General features: G+C 38.1%; 2 protein-coding genes across 2 annotated transcripts in view; both read left to right on the top strand.

The window, feature by feature from the left end:
* itfg1 (integrin alpha FG-GAP repeat containing 1) overlaps window positions 1-2,240 on the top strand; it is a 143,752-nt gene extending 141,512 nt beyond the window's left edge. The window contains exon 18 of the mRNA XM_057346366.1: window positions 774-2,240. Coding sequence (XP_057202349.1) covers window positions 774-833 — 60 coding nt within the window. The 3' untranslated portion in view covers window positions 834-2,240. The remainder of the gene's footprint in view (window positions 1-773) is intronic.
* Window positions 2,241-2,641: 401 nt separating this feature from the next.
* Window positions 2,642-19,461, top strand: LOC130560446 (neuropilin and tolloid-like protein 2). Its single transcript, XM_057344213.1, has 9 exons — window positions 2,642-3,049; window positions 5,861-5,917; window positions 6,375-6,515; window positions 7,780-8,028; window positions 8,290-8,337; window positions 8,648-8,775; window positions 10,067-10,295; window positions 15,398-15,511; window positions 17,666-19,461. The coding sequence occupies exons 1-9, from the start codon at window positions 3,040-3,042 to the stop codon at window positions 18,361-18,363; spliced, it is 1,674 nt and encodes a 557-aa protein (XP_057200196.1). The 5' UTR covers window positions 2,642-3,039; the 3' UTR covers window positions 18,364-19,461.
* Window positions 19,462-22,592: the final 3,131 nt, after the last annotated feature.

Raw genomic sequence — 22,592 nt, 5'->3', positions numbered from 1 at the left:
TCAGTTCTTCTGAATTTACGCTATAACCCGCAATTATGGCAATGAAAGTCATCACTGGTAAATGGGGATATCAATATGACTCAGTATTGTATCATACACCAAATAAAACATGCAGCATATCTCGGGGATAAATATCCTCTGGGTCGCTCTTGAGTAGGTAACAAAAGGTGTTGACAGCGCTCAGCCTTTTTGTGAGATTTTTTTTTTAAACCATGTAATCTGTTCTGATTTACCATTTTGGCAATGAGTGACATGCTTTTTCACTGTTACTAAGCATGAAACTACACACGTGCAGTTAAAAATACATCCAAGTGACCCTCATAGATCAGGAGAGCCAATTCGCAAGTGTCTCACAGAGGGACCCAATCTGTGAGTCACTCATACAAGCTGTGAATAGACACCATTTTTTCCGTCACTGAGACAGGATAATCACTGTGCACACACACACACACACACGTTCACTCAACAGGGTTGGCAGTGTGTGTTATTATCAGTCTCAGGCAGCAAGTGTCTGGTGTTGGCTCTATCTGTGATCGCACACAGAGGTATATTTTGCTGTGGTAAAGTGTGCCATTGTGTCTGTAATGAGTTCTCTGTCTGTGTCTCTCTCTTTGTGTCTATCCAGTCCTCTCACAATGAATCAAATGCCATTGTATTGTGTTCGCGTTCGACTCCCTGGCAATGTTCACACGTGAGACCCGGATTCTTGGGCCTGCTGTCAGGATTGTAAAGTTACAGAGCGTGTAGCAAACTCTTGATTGTTTGTTTTGCAGAAAGCAGATGATCGGGAGAAGAGACAAGAGGCGCATCGCTTCCATTTTGATGCCATGTGAGAAAATAGACAGCATCATGGGTAAACACTGAAAACATCAGCTCTGAATTCATTTCATTGAATGTTTTATTGAATCATTTATTTTTATTTTCCTACACTGGAGCAATTTTATGCATTAAAAAATGTCTGCAATCAGAGGAATCCTTCTTGAGAGTAATACGTAGTTTCTACTGGATTGTAGACAGTAAACTGTAATAATGTACTTCTGTGGATCTGTTGAAGAGCTCTGTTTCTGTGAACACCATAAGGATGTTTGCACATGGACAAGAAGTGTTTGTACCTTTCAGTGCCACTTTTTTGTATTTTGTTTTGGCATAATCATGTTGTTTCTTTAAGAGAGTGTGTTCTTTTCTGTGTTATTAAAGTAACATTACTAAATGTCAAGTGGGCAGAAATAGAACCGGTAATTTTGTCTTCTCATTTCATCCCATGCTTTGGAGATACACTTGGTGCATTTTGAAGGATTTAATTATATTTGTACTTAGTGTATGGATGCAACTGTGAGTGAAAGCTCTTTCACTTCACTAAACCCGTGTACTATGTTTCATAAATTGACACATTTAGCTACATAGAGCAAGACCCTTCTCTGCCTGTAAACAAAGTTGGCCTTTGATTTTATTAGCCATTTGGCTGTATTCAACCAAAAAAGGTAAAAATTGCTTCACTCTGCCACAATAACTGTCAACAGTTAGTACCAACAACTCCCCTAGACAATTCAAAGCTGTTGTCTGTATGCACTATATATAAACATGCCATTCAATGTCAAAGCAGTATCAAATTCTAAAGCATGTCAAGTCTCCATCCATAATTAATGTCCAGTGCTCATACTCAACACGAGGTGGGATGCTCTGTTTCAGCATACACTACCTTCTGTGTTTACATTTTAATCATTTAACCCTGTGTCTCGTTTTCTGAATCATTCCTAGAAGGTTGTCTTTGCAATACTAAAACTGTGGGTTTTTTATTATGATTACTGATGCATTTGTGTTTTTATTCATTATGTATACACCTAACTTAATTACTCTATGTGCTACTGAAATTGTTTTATTTTGAAGGGTTTTGTTTTAAGCTGTATATATCTGACAGAAGTTCTGATCATTGTGTTAATTTATTTGCAAATCTCTTTACATTTACATGGTGTTATGGGAAAGTACATGCACATTAATTTCCCTTTCAAAGATTAATTTGATTGCCAAACTACCAAAAACAATGCGGCTGCATACTTGACCTTTGTTTTTAAAAGCATGTAATTACTGCAGATGGCTGCACAAATTGTATCTGTTCATGTGCATATTTGTGCTGTTTTAATTATTCATTAATCACTCAACATGTTTTGGGTTGTTTGTTATTAGATGTAGTTTGGTTTTCTTTGAAATGTTGTAAGAAAAATAAACCACGATTTTTGAAACCGAAACATTTTGTTTGGGTTAAAATGGTTGCTTTGAAATTCAATTACAGTTCGGAGACATCTGCAAAACCACGAGTTAGACGAGGCATCATGATTTATTCACGTCTTGTACCTCAGAAAACCCTCTGAAAGCCCTGTATGAGAAATGAGCAGTTAATCAACAGATGATTTAAGTAAAGTTGTCACTAAGAGCTATCCTTGGCCGTAAATCATCTTAATCACAAAATAAACCCGCATTACAGTTCATTACTCAAGTCCTCACAAAAAAAATCAATCAATAATTGTGTCTTGTCCGGATGCCGCGACCGTGACGAATTCCGTCACCTTAATCTGACCGAGCTCTGTCTTCACCTCCGGTTTAGAGACGTGCGCTCGTGCCAGTGCGCATGCGTAGATGCTCCTCATTCAAGCGAACAGCGCCCGAAGCGCAAGTGAGGCTCGTTTAAGCTCGATCCTCGCTCTCAGTTCAGCTCGAGACTCCTACAGACACTCGTCTCTCTCCGGACTACACTGGCGCCGCGTACTTAAGGCAATACACTGCATGTGGATATACAAAGCATATTTCTCAACAGGATTAAAATCTTGCATTCTTACATAAATTTACAACATCTCACGCCGTCTTGAGGAGCGCGTGTCGTAAGGAATATAGTGTTTTCTTTGCTTGAGGGATGGGATTAAAGCGGTCGACGAAAAGTTGGGATTTTTAAGTCTCGATGTATTGGATGGTATGATGGAGAGATAAAGCACGCTCATACAGAGCTCACGAAGGCGGACGAACTGGTAATAACAGCAAGAGGAAATGCACAGAGGTGAGTTGAAAAAAACAGTTTTTTGTATTTTACATTACACTCTTTGTCTAGTACTGTTGTTGCTATAACAAAGCATCGAAATAATACAGTTTTATATTTTGAAGCATTTTTCGTGGCAGCCTTACCGTGTATTTAATGTCTAACAAGTTGTAATTTTACAGAGTTAATCATAAATTGCGTCGCCACCTACAGGTGTGTTTTTGTTTATTATACAACGTTTGTCGGGGGAATTCTTGAAAATCGATTTATTATCCATTTGTCTTTCTGTAAATGTAACCTATTGGCTTTCTATTAATTTACTAAATTCGTTTATGCTTGCCAGTAAACTGGCCATATGGAATGTGGTCACACAAAGGCGAGTTGCATTAGATTCCGGCAGCGTCTCGTGCAATTTCGCCGTGTGAGCGCGTGGCATTTGCAGGAGCAGCATGATGCGAGTGCTGAAGTGACAGCTCCACATCTGGAGCACGCGCTGCTCGTGGCTCTCTCTACTGATGGAAACATGTCATAGTCATGAGGTTTAAGTCAGAATCAGAAAGAGCTTTATTGCCAAGTATGTTTGCACATACAAGGAATTTGTTTTGGTGACAGGAGCATCCAGAACTCAGAAACAGCAACAACAGTACACAGAGACCATAACACAATAGAATACAGTACACAATGATTTAAATAAGGGCCTATGGGTATAAACATTTAAGAAATACAATACAATAAACATAAGATAAAGATATAGAGAGTCGGTGTTAATTAGAAATAATGAATGGTTGGCGTTTGCCAGGTCTGTCAACTGTAAGGAGAAAGGGATGTGGCAGTGCTTCACAATGAACAATATTAGAGTACATTTCAAACTAACACAATGAATTACTATAGCAGTAACAATGTGAGATTGCAAACTGGTCACAGATATAATTATAGCATGTAGACTAAATGTTCGTTATATTATATATTTATATTACCAGTTGTTATTAACACTGTAATGTGAGGTGTGATCACATGTTTCTGAAATAAGGACTCTCCAAAACAAGTCTTATATTCTGGATAGATATGTAAAATGATAAATGCCAAATTTCTCCCATCTAAATGTTACACTCATAAAATGCTCTTTTATTGGTCTGTTCTGTACTATTACTCATCATATTATTTAATAATAATGAATATTCATTTTAACACATATAAATGATCCTGCATTGAGATTGTATTGTCTACTGATTTGAGTTTTAGCAAGGCATTTCTTTGTCTATTATTCCAAATGCATTTATTTAATTAAAAGAAGGCATTACAAAGGGCTGTCAAAGTCAACATTGCAATCAAATCGAATGAAATCTTAATGTTTTCCAATGTGAAGGAAGCATAGTCGAGGTAATTGCATATATTAAGTGCCACGTTTAGTTCCAATCCATTATACAGTTCGCCTACTCAATCAAGATTAGCCGATGGATCTATTTAGTCAATTTACAGTACTTTCCTCAGATCTGATTTGCTGTATTTATAGACTAATGTAATATATGTCAGCGCTCCGTCCCATGGGACACATCCCAGATGTCTGTTCAATTGAAACCACACAGCAAACTGAAAATAATCCATGCAGACAGACCCATATCGGCCGTGCAAGCTTTTTACGATCTTTATTTGCGATTTAAAACTTATTTACACTAAACACATTTTTGTATGTTTGCCTTTTTTCCCAGGTTTGTGTGCTTCAGGGGATTATTGAATTAGGCCTAAAGGCTTCTTACATTTATTGATAAAGCAGACCTTTTTTAATATTATTTTACCCATATCAGCTATTTTTATAATGTTATAGTAAACAGGAAGCAATTATTTGGTAGGCCTACAGAAAGTCTGTCTGTAAAGAATAGGCTGAGGCGTGTATACACTGTAGTTTCTGAAATAATGAAACTTTCTTCACCTGAATATCATATTGAAGGACTGATAACAGGCTTATAACAGGACACGAGATTAGAATTGAATTTACCAAATGTAGGATGTGATGGGATTTTCCTACATTTTCGATACGAATTCAGTCGCCTCTTAAAACGTCTCACATAACATATTCTGAGGAGATGAGCCGTGTCGAGAGACAAAATGCAGAGAATTCGCACACTATTAATGCGCTGCGCTGTGTTGCTTGGCAACCGTAAGATGCCTAGTTAGGCTAATGAACTATGTTACATGGCGGAAGAATAGTTTCTGACAATTTATAATACTAACAATTTGATCCATCTATTAAAGTATAAATATGTTGGTCTAGTGTATCATGTTAATGGTACCTCTATTGGGCTTTATCAGTTTTATTTATTTAGTTTTATTTTCCCTCAATTAAATCAGCATTGTGGCTGTGACTGCTATTTTGTCAGCCTATTAAGTCAGCTTGTCACAAATTTAGAGGCAGGAGTCTTTGACATATGGCCTTATGTCAAGTGAAAGACGTGTTATGACATGACAGAGATTTTAAAACTATTGATCCATCTATTAGATTTATTTCTGAGCTGGTTCAGGGATGGATGAGTTGCGGTGATCAATATCCTTGTGTTTCTATGCCCACGCCGCCTCTGGCCTTTGCCTCCACGTATTGAATCGGTGCTGGAGTAGTGCAGTCATTTTCAGACCGAAATAGAAGCCTAGATTAGATTTATTTTATGCTGTCTACTAGTTTCTAAGGCTATCACAAACACACCAGAGTTTAGCCTGACCTTTCAGCCCAACAGCACTTGAACACATGCATCTCTGATGTCTGGTGACATATGTGGATGAAATTGTACTTTTGTCACTTTATATTTTGACATGCCACTTGCTTGCATGTTTTTCCAGCTTGGGTTCTTCTCATTGTAATAGAAGAGGGATTTGCCCTGGCCCAGAACATCAAAGGTATGAATCACATTTTCACACTAAACTCAGAACTGTGACAGTTCTGTGATATTCTGTACACATCCACACAGAGTTTGCAGAGGGTTCCCTTCTATACTTGGATATACAGTATGTAGCCAGTTCTCAGTTTCTCAGAAGTTTGAGGGTAACTGGCCAATAAAGATAAAACAGGCAAAAGATATGCTTCCTTATAGTGTACAGATTTAAAATGAATATGTATAAAACCTAACTAAAATAAATAATTTATTGTATTGTAATTGACATTAGACAAGCAACTGTTTATGATAGTGAAATGTAAGCATCTTCAAAAAAAAACTACCTGATTCTCACACACATCACTAATAGTAAATCTAAGCTTTATTGTAGTTTGCTTCACAAGCATTGTAGTTTAGTTCATACAAATGTCATATTTCCTCTGCATAATTTCTGTCTACACTATTCACATGCCCGTTCACAGAGACACAGAATGAGGGTGAATCTCCCACTAAGGCTGAGCAGTGCGGCCAGTGGACGCGGAATATCAATGGAGGCCTATTTACATCTCCAAACTACCCCAACTCCTATCCACCCAACAAGGAGTGTGTGTACATCCTGGAAGGTAATATACTTGAAATTATAAAGAAGTCAAATTTGTAAATGGAAATTACTTTTTTTCGTCGGCTGTTAGCTGTCAGTGTGTCAGGAAAAATGTATAACAGCATGACTGATGTCTGCCTCAAGTAAACAATTCTGACTAACATAAGAGTGTCACATTTAGCTTCTAGGTACTAAAGTCTCTTCTACTATCCTCCTCTCTTTTTCGCACTATGCTTTTTATTTTCAAAAAGTAGATGCAACAGTAACACCTCATTTATTTAACAATCATCATCTGCTAATGCGTCTCAGTATACACTATACAACTACAACACGAATTAGTCTGAATAAAACAATATTGTTCATAACAACACCTCAAGCAGTACAAGAGTGCCACCTGTGGTCAAAACATATTGTGATTCATACACTAGTATTCATAGTATTCATACACTATCTAACAAATGCATGTTATTTTTAAAACCATCTTTTAAAAAATCAAATGTAATTTTAAAATGAGTGCAAGTAGCATTTTTTAGCATTAATTTGTTTTATTTTGTACGTGTTGGGGACTGGATTGGAAGTGATAGAAACATACATTTTAGTAGAAAAATTCATACTTTTCCATTGCAACATATTTAATCCAATAACTTGACAGCAATAATAAACTGTGCACCTTCATGTGCCTTTATATTAGGAACGAAATAAATATATTTTTTGATAAATGATTGTAGAATGTGCAGAGTCTGTGGTTTTAATGCAAGCTGCAGGAAATACAGTGCACGATTTCATAGAGCAAACGTAAATCAAGAGTGACACCACATATTTGTTTCACAGACTGATATGATTAAGGTTGCAGTGCCTCAAGCAGGGTGACCTGAATCTGCATATAGTTTAGCTAGAAGAAAGAGCTGCATGTTTCCGCATTTATTGCACATCACAGATTTTGGATTATTATCTGCCCGTCTCTGCATTTGTCTTGTCATAAATCAAAATAAATGCAATATAATGGTCTATTAAGTGCTATAAAAGAGATGTATTAAATGAATAAATTTCATTAAACTGTCCTTATGTCTGTTCATAATGTGGATCCAACATCTGTGTTGTTCATCTTTATGATTTGTGTTGTACTGTATGTAGAACGAAGGTTGTATTATTGTGTTAGCTCATTTTAGTGTAGAGAATAGGCTCCTTGAACACAGGTTACAGTGCTGAATTTCCTATAGATATCAGCTAACTTTTACTCTTACATCAAATAAAGAAAAATATTCTCCATTGCCTTTCTCCTGCAGCTCTCCCTCGCCAGAGAATTCAGCTGGCCTTTGACAAAACGTACTATATTGAGCCTTCCTTCGAGTGCCGCTTTGACCACATAGAGATAAGGGATGGTCCCTTCGGGTTCTCTCCTCTAATCGATCGCTTCTGTGGGCCAAAGGGTCCAGGTGTGGTCACCTCCACGGGCCGCTTTATGTGGATCAAATTCACCAGCGACGAGGAGCTTGAAGGATTAGGTTTCCGCGCTAAATACACTTTTATAGCAGGTAACCTTTGCAATTGTATGTAAATATTTCAAATGTAATTATTTTCAGTCCTCCTCAGATGCAGTAGTTTTAAGAAATTGTTCTCTATGTGTTTACATGGTCAAATAAGGCAAACACTAAATGCTGCCTGTTAGATCAAAAGGCCGATCTCTGTGCTTCAGTGCCCACGGCTCTTCTAAACTGTATATTATTACTCGTCTGAAGCATGGGATTCCCACCGCGTGCTGTCTGGGTAATGCGATATCTGTCTTATCATTTCAGACCCAGATTTTCATTTGCACGTCGGTGGATTGCTAAATCCAATTCCAGGTAAGGCCCTCAATATTTCACCCCCCACTTCAATTCCATCTGAAGCGCATTCTTTTCTCTGCGGCAGACTGCAGGCTATCTTTTACTGACATTCTCCACTCCTCCTATATGTTGGCCTCATGCTACCTGTCTGCCTCTGTCTCTTGTCAGACTTTCCATTTCTCCATTTTTCATAATCTCACCAACTCTCATTTGCCTCCAGTTTGCACTCTATGCTCCCTCTTCCTTTATTTTGGTTGTGGTCTTTCTTCTCTTGTTCTAAATTCTATCTCCTCTATATTTTCTTGCTTCCAACCTTTTCGTCTGGCAGATTGCCAGTTTGAGATCAGTGGCACAGACGGGACCATCCGCTCCAGTCAGGTGGAAGAAGAGGATAAGATCAAAAATGGAGATGCACTGGACTGCATCTGGACCATACGTGCCCCTCCTAAGTCCAAGGTGACTTTCTTCTCACCTTTTTAACTCCCACAGTTCATCAAATGAGATGAGCCTGTTCTTCTGCCATGGGCAGATATATGAGCATCTTAAAACCAGGGGCTGACGTGACCACAGGAGGCCACCGGACCTCGACCCTCTTTCTGCTGAGGAAACTTTTCAAGGAGAGCTCGAATTAGCAATGCAGCAGCAGCAGCAAGTATTAGGCCAATGATGCAGAAATGGCAATAGAGCAGAATCAGCAGTTCTAGGAATAAGACTGAGGAAGGAAAGGGGCGTTAAGATGGCCAAGGGATTACGCGCTCATTGCCAGAACACTTGATGGGCTAAAAAACATCCCTAAAGAACTTTGCAAAAGACCAGAGGATGTGTTTACGAAGCATAAAGATATGTTATTAGAGCTGTGAGGAGTGGCTCTTTTGTTGACAGGAAATCTCATGCCTTTCTTTTTGGGGAATTTAAATGTATAAAAATACCACTGAATTTAGCCTGTGGGACTGTGACCCAGCAACTCTGTTTGTCACTCACACATACAATAAAAACAAGTAAATAATACCAGTGTCAAAGATAAAAATACAGTAGGGGCAAAAATGGAGTATATTTGCGCTGTTTGTCTTCAATGTCCTCTCAGGTTAGATTAAATCATCATATAAGGTGCAGGCAGGGTACAAAAAGGACAGATTACTGAACTTCCAAGGTATTTTTTGGACAAAATTATTTAGCAAAAATTCAAATTACAGCATATTCGGCATTGTGGGCATTGTTCAAACAAACAAAAATGTAGAGAAAAACAAAATGCTCAAAGGAAATAAAGCATACTGACTACTGTTTTATCAGTTAGCCTACTAATATTTGTTGATTCTCTCTCATAGTAATATTTTGTAGTCATTCTCCTTTACACTCCATGCACAACCATGCAACACAGAAAAATTGTATATACTCGAGCAAAAAGGTCAATTTTGTAAAGTTGGACATCACTGGCCACTATTGTATATAGCCATTGTTTTTTATATGTAGTGTCATCGGGAGTGCTGGAGCCCATCATAGCATATCTTTTGTCGTAGACAGGTGACAACAATTATACTACATACAGTTTTATGGCCAAATTAAAAATTATTTTTGTCCAGCAAATTTGCTAAGGCAAAAAAAGTGATTATTTTGCACACTGGCCCGAGTTGTCAGACCAATATGCAGCAGTATTTTGGTTATACTCTAAATTATTCCTTGTAGTGTTTGGGTCAGCATTTTGAGAATCAAGCTGATGCATTTGTTTAAAGCTTGGCTTATCCTGCAGATATACCTGCGCTTCCTGGAGTACCAGATGGAGCACTCAAACGAGTGCAAGAAGAACTTTGTGGCAGTGTACGACGGCAGCAGCGCCATCGAGAACCTGAAAGCCAAGTTTTGCAGCACTGTGGCCAATGACGTGATGCTGGATACCGGCGTGGGTGTCGTCCGCATGTGGGCTGATGAGAGCAGCAGACTCAGCCGTTTCCGAATGCTCTTCACATCATTTGTGGATCGTGAGTATAGACATTTTAACAGTAAAGTTATGACCAGATGAAGGTGAAAAACTGTTAACAAACAAAGACTAACTAACAAAAGTACCATACAAGTCATTCAGATATGCTAGGGCTGCACGATTAATCGTATTTTAATCGTGATAACAATTTATGCTTCCCACAAATAAGCATGAGCATAATCGTTGTAATAATGTTTTAAAAGCAAGCACAAAATTCCAGATAAGGTCAGAAAATCATCGCAAAGCTTCTATCTTTTAAACTGCCACTTTACGGAAAATAAAAAAGCACAACATTTTTTCACTGCATTTGTACTATTTTAAAGTCCCCGTGAACCAGAAGTTGCGATCGAGTGAAATGGAATTTTGAATGAGAAAAAATTATGGCCATGGCTTTCATCTTGCTCTGCGATTTGATTGGATGTATAAAACAGCCATTGCATTTTGAAATGGAACTGGCAGCTTACTGACAGTTGAAGGGGAGGAGTTAACGGATGCTCCGCCCAAGCCGTCTAACTTAAGTGGAAGTGCATTTTCAGATTTTAACTAAAGATTTTGAGGGCACACAAATTTTAAAAAGAGAGTGATCCACATTGATAAACTATGTACAATAAACGCTGCAATATTCCATAAAAAAATAGGCATTGTCATTTTTTATTTCACTGGGACTTTAATACTTTTTTGCAAAACCCACAGAGAAACATTAAGGGTGACCAATAGTAATGTATAATAGTAAAGAAATTAAAAATGGTTTCATTCTGAAGGTCACAAAATGTACATTTTTGTGGTGGAGTGTTTAGATGATTGATTGCGTGCTTTGAAATACGGTGTTGAAGAAGTTCAATGGCAGCAGATTATAAAAATATTCATTGGCTGTAAAGTATAGGCCTTATAAACACGCTGAAGTGAAATTAAAAACCAAAGTTCTGAACTGACAAAATAATTGTGTTAATTAATAGTGATTAAAATTTTGAGCAAAATAATCGTGATTATCATTTTACCCATGACCGTGCAGCCCTAAAATATGAACATAACAATACAAAATAGTGAAAAAAAACACAGTTCGTGCCAGTTTGGACAATTTTTATTAAGAAGCAGTGAGTTGAGTTCTCCATCAGTGGCTTTTATGGTGCAAGAAAGTTATATGTGACCTTTGGAGAAGGCTGTGCCACGTCAGCTAGCAAAAAAGCTAAAGCCAGCAGGCTGGGTAGAAACATCATTTATATTTCATTTTGTAATGTGCTGCAGGCAGAGTCCGGCTTTCCAGGATAGCAAGTACTGTATATAACCACAGTGTGAAAGAAGCATGAAGAAAATGTGCAAGACTATTTCCCAGATTATAAAGTACCAGATATTATTGAGACTAGATGACGTTATAATGACATCTTAATATACTTAATATCTCAATTCAACTGTAACGTTTACTGGAGTAAAAACACAGCGTGTTTAAAGCATGTGTTCCTTCGCCTTTTAATCCAGTGTACTGTTTGTGTGTAATACAGAAATCTTTTCATCTTTTTTTCAGTTTGTAAATTTATCACAAACGTTGCTTGAAATATCAGAATAAGGGGTTGAATAACAGGATGAAGTAAAGTATAATCCGTGACTGAGTCAAACAACCTGTGAAAAAAGTGTTAAATTAATTAAAGTAATCTTTATAGACAGCAATAAAGCCAATTACTCCCCCAACCTTTGCAATAGGAAATCAAATAACTCCGCAATTTACGCTTGGTTATAGCATTGCACATTTTCCATGCTAATGGATCAGTCGTGACAGAAAATTGTTACTTATCTAGTTCTGCAGAAATGAGGCAAAAAATAAATTAGACTTTGTTACTTAGCGCATTAGACATTTGGATATGAACAATGTATCACATTTTCTTTCCCCGTTTTGCTTTTCAGGACAGTTTAAAGGTTGTATGCAAATTGATGAAAATTACCATGAAGAAAACAGGCATTCCTGCCCTTGTCTGTAATAGTTTTAATAGATGGCAGAATAATTAGAGGAATTAATTACAGCATTCAATGTCAACGCCATGTGAATACTAATCTGGCTCACAGAAGTGGCAAATGATTTCTCATTATACTGTCATGTAGCACCGTAAACAGGTTGACACAGTCAGGTTGTGTTTGGATTGGTAAAATAAAGCAAGTTGAAAAGATCACCATGGGAATTAATGTTGGTCCAGATTGGTCGCAAGTAGACGAGGGCTGATACTGGTTGGCTAAAGGTAGTTGACTACTGTCCTATACATTCTAAGTATTTATTTCGCACATGGACAAACAAGTGGCAAAACAATCATCATTTACTTTCAAAGGCGCCAGGGTAATGTGACTACTTCCTGAATATGTAATTTGAATACTTGCTGAATTATGAGCACCCTGCCCAAATATCTGTATCATGTCATCATGCACATCCCATTTTCTGTACCAGAGTTAAAAACACATGAGCAGTGACTAGTTTCTTATGCCTTGGTACTTAAGTATGAATTACAATGGTCTGTTTCTCTACACAATATTGGTAGTTCTGACTCTCCTCAATACTCCAGCAGTGTCTGACTCATGCATCAGAGTATTCGCTTGTTAAGTGGTGACGTGAGGAATACCATTTTCGGGTCCAAGCATCTATTCATTTCAAGCGAGGTTACAGTTTAAACGGCTGTTTATGAGCACTGTTTACTCATATTGCATATTTAAGCGAAACATGTATTAACTCAAAGTATACACTACAGTCACCAGGCTCACGGAATCTCCGACATCAATATTTGAATAAATCATGAAAAATAAATCGCTGACTGGCCATGTGGGATTTCGTTGTGAAGATAAAGGTTAGGATCGCGATTTTCTGATAGTTTTACAGTTCCCATTGAGCGTATATTAGCAAGTACTTTCAAGTTATTTTCCTGAATCTTGATACTGCTGTTAGAGACCTAAAAAGCACGGTTTACATCATTTTTGTCATTGCTCTGGTGTCATTATTTGCTCTATTATTATACTTTTTTGGTAACACTTTAGTATAAGGACCAATTCTCACTATTAACTAGTTGCTTATTAGCATGCCTATTAGCATATTGGCTGTTTATAAGCACTTATAAAGCACGTATTCTGCATGACCATATTCTACGTCCCTAATCCATACCCAATACCTTAACCTAACAACTACCTTACTAACTATTATTAAGCAACAAATTAAGAGTTAACTAAGCTAAAGTCGTAGTTAATAGTTTACGAAAACCGAGAACTGGACCTGAAAATAAAGTGTGACCCTTTTTTTATTATTATTTTACTCTCTGTTTACTATAATAACAGCTTGAGAACCTATTTTCATAAACATTATTTCATTAAGAAACTACTACTATTTTTTGCTTGGTGACTCTTGAAATTTGAATATCATGTTTGTCTTGGTGTACTCTTATGCTATACAGACCTACAAACCTGTACTGCAGTCTTTTCTCAGTACAGTTTTCTGCATTTTTGCTGAAAACATGTCTGACAGTGAGATAATTTGGTTTGTGAAAATTTGGTTTGTGAATTAGATGCTAAATAGTTTAGACTACTGCTTCTGCTTTGTTTCTTTTTTCTTATTACTTTAAACAAAATTGGGGGAGAAATAATGTTATAGGAAAGTAGTCAGTATTAGGGGCCAGTTGCATAAACAGCCGCTAAGTGAAAACTGTGTCTTAACAACTAGTCTCACTGACTAGCAATTAGTTAGGACTAATTAGTCTTGCTTTTTAGATTTTAATTAGACCAGTCTATCTTTTTATGTGACTGACTTAAATAAGTTATGACCAGTTTTGAAGAAAAAAATTGCATGACTAACTTGTAAGACTAGTCTAAGCAGTTTATGCAACCGGCCCTAGGTTTTGCTGCAGTAAAATAATATTAAGAATGATGAAATGTAAAGTAAATTACAAATGTGTGTACGTGTATGTATATACATATACACAGTATATACATAATATACTGTATATACTGTATATCCTATTTACCCTCTATTATCAGTTTGCCTTACATAATATACACATACATGTATGTGTTTGAGACTGATTTACATTACATTAATCTGTATAAACCTGAAGCAATGCATCCAGCTCTGGATTGTCAATTTGAATGCATCTCCCTATACCAGCAAGGAAACAAATGCACTTGGCATATCAACCCATTCCGTACACCTCCCCTGATAAGTGATAATCTTTCAGTAGATGTGCTGTGACTTTGGCAGTCATCAATGCCGCGCTGCCCATTGTTGGAAGGCAAGAAAACGTCTAACAATTTTGGAAATGAGCAAAGACTAGTGGGAGCATGGAGCTGTTGCCAGGAAATTAAGTTACAACCTCTTCAAGATTCTGTCAGAACAGAAGCATTTAGTCCCACACTGGCTGAGAATTTTCTCTCCCCACGCAGACTTTAACACTGCAAATGTAAGAACAGCATTTAATAGTAATATTTAGCTGGATTGAGAAAAACACATGGATGCGTAGATCTGTGTGTGTTTGTTTATGGGTTGTCAGATCCATTTTGTCAGATCACTTTGATATTAAACTGCAGTACAGCAAAGGCTTCTCTCACGTTTTCATTGGGCAGTGAATGCTCATGACAGAGTGTGACGCAGCGAATATTAAACTATTCTTATCTTTTGGTCACATCACTTTCACAAACTATTCCGTTTTTCCTATGTCCTTGCAGCACATCACCCACATTTAAATCAGTGAAATCAAAAGGTTCTCCTACGCCCCAGACAGCGAGAAGAAAGGAGTGTCAGGGTTTGCAGAAACAGCCTGAAGGATTCATCCCCAGAGATCAGCACTCACCTTCAATTACTAGCTTATCTTCCTCGCTTTCCATTCTTCGCTAGCCTTCGCGCTGACTAGCATGCTAAGCGTCGTTCGGTCAAGGGCTTCGCGGCAACCTGACCAGATGGGCCTTGTGATGGCTGTTAGACTTGATTTATAGCGTTATGGTCCATGCCAACTACACAGCCTGTGGCACAGGCGTGACACGCGCCTATCTGCAGACAGTTGCTGATGCCATGCTAAGAAATTGAAGATCTGGGTGCAAGTTTCCTTGTTTACAGGATTTTCCTCTCTGTGTTGTGTGTTTCAGCTCCGTGCTCCAGCAACACCTTCTTCTGTCACAGCAACATGTGCATCAATAACTCACTGGTGTGCAACGGAGTTCAGAACTGTGTGTACCCCTGGGATGAGAATCACTGCAAGGGTAAGTTAGAATAACCTCAGTTCCTTTTTCTTCAGTTACCTTGAAGAACCATCATTTACAGCTGCAGATCAAATGAAGAGACCATTTCAAAATTATTTTCAGTTTTTCTGAATTTACTATTTATAGGCATGTGTTTAGGTAAACTGCTCATTTTTGTTTCATTCTGTGAACTACTAACATTTCTCCCGAATTAGAAAAAAAATTGTTTCTATTTGCATTTATTTGCAGAAAATGAAAACTGGAGAAACAGGTCAACATAACAGAAAAGATTCTTTAATATTTGCACATGTACACTTAAAAAAAGGTGCTTCAAAAGGTTCTTCGATGCCATAGAAGAACCTTTTGGTTCCATAAAGAACCTTTAACATCTGAAGAACCTTTCTGTTTCACAAAAGGTTCTTTGTGGCAAAAAAAGGTAGTAAAAAAGTAAGAAAGAGATGGTTCTTTGACGGAATGGTTCTTTGTGGAACCAAAAATGGTTCTTCTATGACAGGGCTAGTCAACTGGTGGCCCGCGGGCCAAATGCGGCCCGTCAATCATCTTTACCTGGCCCGCCTTAACATTTCAAATAAGTGGAGAGACTTTAAGAACGGTGTACTTTAAATGCACGTCCTCCTGAGACGCCACATCTTTAAAAGCCCAAAACGCTGCTACATTCAAAACGAAAGTAATTCCCGCGGCTCATAATGTTTTACGTCTTATAAAGCGATTTGATCGGTCAGTCCAAGAAACTTAATGTTATTTACAACGTTATAATCAATGCATTGCACAGCCACAGGCAACCGGTTTGCGCACGCGATAAAACGCGTTTTGTGCCCTTGAAAGTAGGCTAACTGTAATCTCCCCCCAGAACTCGCCCTATAAGTGCGTGGGGCACATGAATGCGATCGGAATTCACCCGAAGATGTGATAATAGCGTTCAGTTTCTTGCACAGATCAATTGACTCGCTTTATAAAACGCTTATTTAACGTCACAAGGGGCAGGGATTACTTTTGTGTTGAATGTATTTGCGTTTTTTACTTTTATTGATTTAACTTTAATTAATTCAACCAAATATCTTCAGAAATATCTTCTTGAAAAAACAATGCCAAACACATCTCGATGTACTGGAGGACTGTGGGTGAGTAAATTAGTAGCAATTTTTGGGTAAAGTAATGCATTAAGGAATATAAAATACAGTTAAAAAGACAATATCCCTTTTAATTTAATATCATGAAAAGGCACAAATACTGGATTCAATATTTGTGTGCATGTTTAATCATGGCCTATAAGTAACAGCAACAAAAACAGTATAAAAGGAACAAAACGCAATAAATAACAGAAAAACAAAATAACAGAAGAAATGAGAATATGGTAAAACACTGGCCCATGTCCTATTTATACTTTTGGAATCTGGCCCTCAAAGAAAAGTAGTTGAAGACCCCTGTTCTCTGGCATTGCTGTGAAGAACCTTTTAAGCCCCTTTTATTTTTAAGAGTATATTTAGGAAAAGTTCAACGATATTTTTTATGTGATATCCTGGATTTTTATCACAGTTTTCATTTGTCTTGTCATGCTGTCAGTTTTTCACATTGCTATTGGATGACTTTATGTCACTCCTGAGGTTTGATTTTGTTAAAATTTGAGAGACACTGAACTGGAATGACCACAATACATCTAGAAATACTGATTAAATGAACATTTAAAATGGTCTCTTCATTTTTTACACCGCTGTATTTATGGCCGAAAAACTAAAATCATAAAGAATCCTTTAAGGGGATGTTATTTTAACGTTAATTATTTTAGTGTTTATTAAAATAACATTTATTACAACGAAACATACATTATCTTTAACTGTTGTCTCATAAACAGTCATTATATGAGTTAAATAAATTCAGTAATTGCTTTGACAGATTCAGCGAGTAAATTCTTAGACTGATTCAAATGAAACGAATGTTTGTTGTTGCTGCAGGTGGTGAAGACAAAGCAAAAAAAGTGTTGTCTAATAATTGTCTTTGTGTTACTTTGAAGTGCCCACATATTTACTCTCTTAACACGAGAAAACATTATTTTTCCAGCTGTGGCTCTGTATATTCATCTCTCTGGAAAACACAGATTACTTTTTTGTGGTTTAAAATATTTGAAATCTCATTCGTCTTGTATCTCTCCCTCAGAGGGAAAGTCCAAGGGACTCTTTCACCAAATCACTAAGACACACGGCACTGTAATCGGCATCTCCGCCGGCGTGGTTCTGGTCTTGCTCATCATCTCCATCTTTGTGCAAATGAAGCAACCCCGTAAGAAAGTAGTGACCCGTCGACCCGCCGTCTTCAACAAAGGTGGATTCCAAGAGGTCTTCGACCCTCCAAACTATGAGCTTTTCTCTCTTCGTGAGAAAGAGCTTTCGTCAGACCTGGCTGAGCTGTCGGACGAGCTGGACGGCTACCACAAGTTGCGGCGATCCTCTACCATGTCTCGGTGCATCCACGAGCACCATTGCGGCGCTCAAGCCCCCTCCAGTGGCAGCGTGAAGCAGAGCCGCACCACACTCACCTCAATGGAGCTCTCCTACCACAATGATTTCTCCAAGCCGCCGCCCATGAAGACCTTCAACAGCAGCACCACCGGCACCTACAAGAAGAGTTGCTATGGATACAAACAGACTCACGACTGTGCAGAGCAGGTGATCGAGGATCGTGTCATGGAGGAGATCCCCTGTGAAATCTATGTGAGGGGTGGGAGCGTGGGAGGGGCTGCAGGCAGCATCGGAAGCGGCTGTGGAAGCATCTCTATCCGTAACCATGGCAGCGCCCGTAGCAACAACACCACCGTGGTGGACCCGGGACAGCGATCTATTTCCATGGACTTTTGAAATGAGGAAAAAGAAGCGAGAGAACAAACCACTGACTACAGTGACTGTAACCACTTTTTCACTGTCCTTCAGTACTGTTTTTCATGCACGGGTCCCAGTGCAATATAAAGAAACACGAGTGAATTAACGATAAATTGATAGAAAGATAAGGCAACATATGGCCGGCTATTTTAATCTCTGTATATTTAAAAAAGAAGGATAAACGGTAGGTTTTGTGTTGTTGCTTTGTATTACTCACTTTTTGCCCCATTTGACTTTGTGGAGAACAGAAAAATATGCCAAAATGAAGATGACTATCATGGTTATGAACTGAAGTCATGTAGTGGACACAACCATTCCCTGCTGAACCCTGAAACCAGGTGCGACATGGGTTTGTGATTTGTCTGTCTAAACTAAAAGTGGAAATGATACATGATACAATCACATCCTATTCAAATATATTTGTTTAATGTAAAGCTGGATTTTGGACTAATAGGATTCCACTATGGGTGGGGCTGCACAGCACAAGCCAAACAGACACCAAGCGAGCAACAAAACGTGCATGGCTGGTTTAGACAATAAATGACGTTACAATGGAAGGCATCACTTTATCATATTGTGCCTGTTTTGTCCACAAATTTGGATGGGAAAAGCAACTAGATCAGTTTCCCACCCACCGCATATACAAACATTGACCTACATTTTTACATTCTGTCATTTGTTGTAAAATTTAGTTTTTAACATTTTGCTTCAAACAGATTGCTGTGCAGACTGTATGTACCTGAATCTGAGTGCCCATAAAAGGCCACAGCATACACCTTGATTTTATGTTCTGTTAACCTATAAACAAAATTTTTGGAGAAACCAATCCATTACAAGCTTCTGATAACGAAAATTTTAAATGATGCTTACACCTTTTGTATAGAAATTATTCTTTTTGTTGTTAAATAAGTAAAAATGAACAGGAATATATTTTCTAACCAATATATGTTGTATATCGAATTATACTGCGCTTCCATTTTAGTCATTACATGAATAACTGTACAAGATATTGATGTAAGAAATGTCCAAGTACATTTTAATAAAACTACAGCACCTACAGAATCTTTGATTTACGTATGACTGATGCACAACAAATAATCAGGAAGCATTCTTCTTGTCTTTCCGTCACATTGCAAACTTCAAAAATCATCCAGCATGCACTTTTGATCTTAGCTCTATTAGTCCTAATAATGTTATTTAATTATTAACTGAACACGTTTATGCACAAAAGACCATGTTACTCTGTAAAGCTGCTTTCATCTTCACTGTGATTTGTTTTCTGTTCCTCTTGTTTCCCTTTAGTTCTTTACAGTGTCCAACTCACTGATCTGTCATGTTAAATTAGACCGGGAGAGCACTCAAGGCCTCGTATGTCTTTAAAAGGTCACAGCCTCCATGAGACCCAGAGGTTTAAGCACCTCAGGTGATTGTCACTGATGTTAATGTACTTTATTGTACATTTACATTTAGTCAGCAGACGCTTTTATCCAAAGCGACTTACAAAGAGTTCAGGGAGCAATAAGTGATATGTCATACAGGAGCAATAATACAATAGGTGCTAATACAAAGTTACTGGTTTCAACAAAAGCTAGACCACTACCTGTTGAGAGAAAGAGAGAGGGTTAGTGTTTTTTTTATTTGTCTGTCAAGTATTCACAGAAGAGATGGGTTTTGAGTAGTTTTTTGAATGTTGTGAAAGATGTGGTTGACCGGACCGAGTTAGGAAGAATTGTATCATCACAGATGCCATTCTTATCATTGGGTTGGGCATCAATAATAAAGCAACTGTAGAGCCAAAATGACGCATGGTTGTATAGACAGAGAAACATCAAACTGCATGTGTCTTGACTAGAGCTGAGACACTGAAAGAAGAATCCTAGATTGCACATAGGCACAGAAGTTTTGAAAATGGTCAGATACATTGAAAAAACAGAGACATTTAAGAAATGAGGAAACTCTTGGCGGCAAAGCAAAAATGTGTATTTTGTCTGAAATATCTGCAACCTGTGACTCCACAGCTTTGGAAAAGCAGGCTTACATAATGGAGAGCTGTTGATGCACAGCAGCACGAATGTTTTCTCAAATGCACACGATTGAATTTCATTGGGATTTTAGATATTGGACCATTTGCAAAATATACAGTACCGAAAGTAAATTCAGACATGTACCATCATCGCCAGTTTAGCTGTAAGCAATTGCAAAACAATACAGCAGCACATTGAATATGCAAATCAAACTTGAGTCAGATCCCTGGCTGTTCTACACACATTGTCTTCAGAAGAAACCAGTGAAGGAACTGCACAAAGACCTGGTAAGAAGAGCCGTTACAACATTGTAGCCAATGTTATTACAGTCAACCAGTGAATATACACCTCTTTACGGCCGACGTCGCGATTACGTCAAGACGCTAACTGGAGGCAAAACAAGGGGAAAACTGGAGGCGGCCAATACAAACCAGCACAGTGTCGGCTACATAATGAATTTAAAATGTCATCTTGCTGTGTTTAGTGGTGGGCAGAACAAGGCTTCGTGAAACTATGAAACAGGTGAATCAAATGTGCCGTATCGTGTCGAAACATTCCGACACTCGTCTCCACGTTGACACCCAGTGGTCATTTGTGCATGTTGCTCTAAAACACTTATTTAACAACGATTTAGATTCGCTGAGGCATCAGAATCTGTATGTTCGCAGGTGTGCTTATTTGAGTGTGTGGGGGGGTGGTTAGTGTTCTTGACTGACATGTTGTTGTCGAAAGTTCGAATCTTGGTTGAAGCGTTAGTTTTCACATCATTCTAGGAGGACATTTATTGTTTTTTATTTCAAGTTTTTAGTACCCTTAAGAACAGCATATGTTTTGGCTGCACCTATGTCCATCCAATAAATGAAGGTAGTAGGAGTGCATGTGTTTCAACATTGATACGTGTTATGAATTCACTGTATGCACGCCCTGCTGCTTACGTTTTCCGCCCATATCTCAGTTTTACGCGGGCTTCCGGTATAGCATTCTCCCACAGCAAAACGAGGTCCTAGCGTGGTCTTTTTTCGCATATTATATTAGCATATTTTGATTGCATAACTGTTTTATATATTTTATCAATCGTTGTAGTAATGAGTTCAAGAAGCTTTAAATACATTCGTCGTGCAGGTGCGACGTCTCAATATTGCTGTGTCCTAACTGCAGCTCATTAAAACGTTAGGCAAGCATTGGTTGTAAGCACGCCGGAAGCTAGATAACAACTGAGCCTAAACGCGGAAGTGGCCGTGCATAGAGTGAATTGCCATCACACGCCTCACAAGGCTGTTCTCAAAATGGTCCCATAGGCTACAATTGACCTTTTTACTGCACTCATCTTATGTATGTCAAATGCCAAATTATCCAACATATCTCAATAACACAACATATGGCTGTTTGTTTAGTAAAATTTTGCTAGATTTCACATTAAGTGATACTTATCCCTAGATGATCACTACAAACAGGGTTCTTTGTTTTTTTATTTCTTGATTAACAGTTAAATCAGTTATAGACACTAGTTTATGAGTTTACTTTCAGATCAATACCCCCTAGTGGCGAAATGTCGAGTTTTGAAACAGTAATGACGTTACGAAGCCTCGTTTGCTAAAAATCACGTGACTTAGCCAGCATACGCGCTTCAAAGCACTGAAGCTTCATGAAGCCTGTTTCGAAAGCGCCTATGTTGTTAAGTGCCGAATCGAAAAAATGACAGATTCTGATCTGATATTTTAACACATACCTGCAGCGATTGCCAGAAAAAAAACGACGACATATGTACAGTAGTTAAACACAATAAAACTAGCGGACCAGTAGAAATGATAATCAAAATGATGGCGTTTTCACAGTACACTTTATATCACTTGAAGTTAAATAAACTCCTGTCTTTTGTTGGTATGGATTATGGTTTGGGTATGTGTCTAAAAATAAAAACTTCTCATGTTTGCCCACCTAATCACAACACGGGGAAGGGCTGTCACGATAAACCGACGATAAATATCACGTGATTTATGCACAGCTTTTGCGTGAAGTACGGGAAAATGCTGCTGCATCCGAATGCCAGAGGGCGCTCTCCTGCGGAAACTCCCAATACGCACTGAAGAAGAAGACCCTAACACGTTCAAGAATCTAGGAAATGCCTGGCCTATGGACATCTTTTTATCACTGTTACTCAAAGCCTCATCAGATATTTTTATG

Source organism: Triplophysa rosa, linkage group LG1 (assembly GCF_024868665.1).
Source record: "Triplophysa rosa linkage group LG1, Trosa_1v2, whole genome shotgun sequence".
Lineage (NCBI taxonomy): Eukaryota > Metazoa > Chordata > Actinopteri > Cypriniformes > Nemacheilidae > Triplophysa > Triplophysa rosa.
The sequence above is the reverse complement of the archived record's forward strand: the minus strand, read 5'-3'. Positions and strand labels throughout refer to the sequence as shown.

Excerpts from the sequence above, each read along its gene's own strand:
- LOC130560446 (XM_057344213.1), top strand. Across the intron at positions 6,516-7,779 it reads GTGTGTGTACATCCTGGAAG|CTCTCCCTCGCCAGAGAATT; the intron begins GTAATATACTTG and ends TTTCTCCTGCAG. Across the intron at positions 8,776-10,066 it reads GTGCCCCTCCTAAGTCCAAG|ATATACCTGCGCTTCCTGGA; the intron begins GTGACTTTCTTC and ends CTTATCCTGCAG.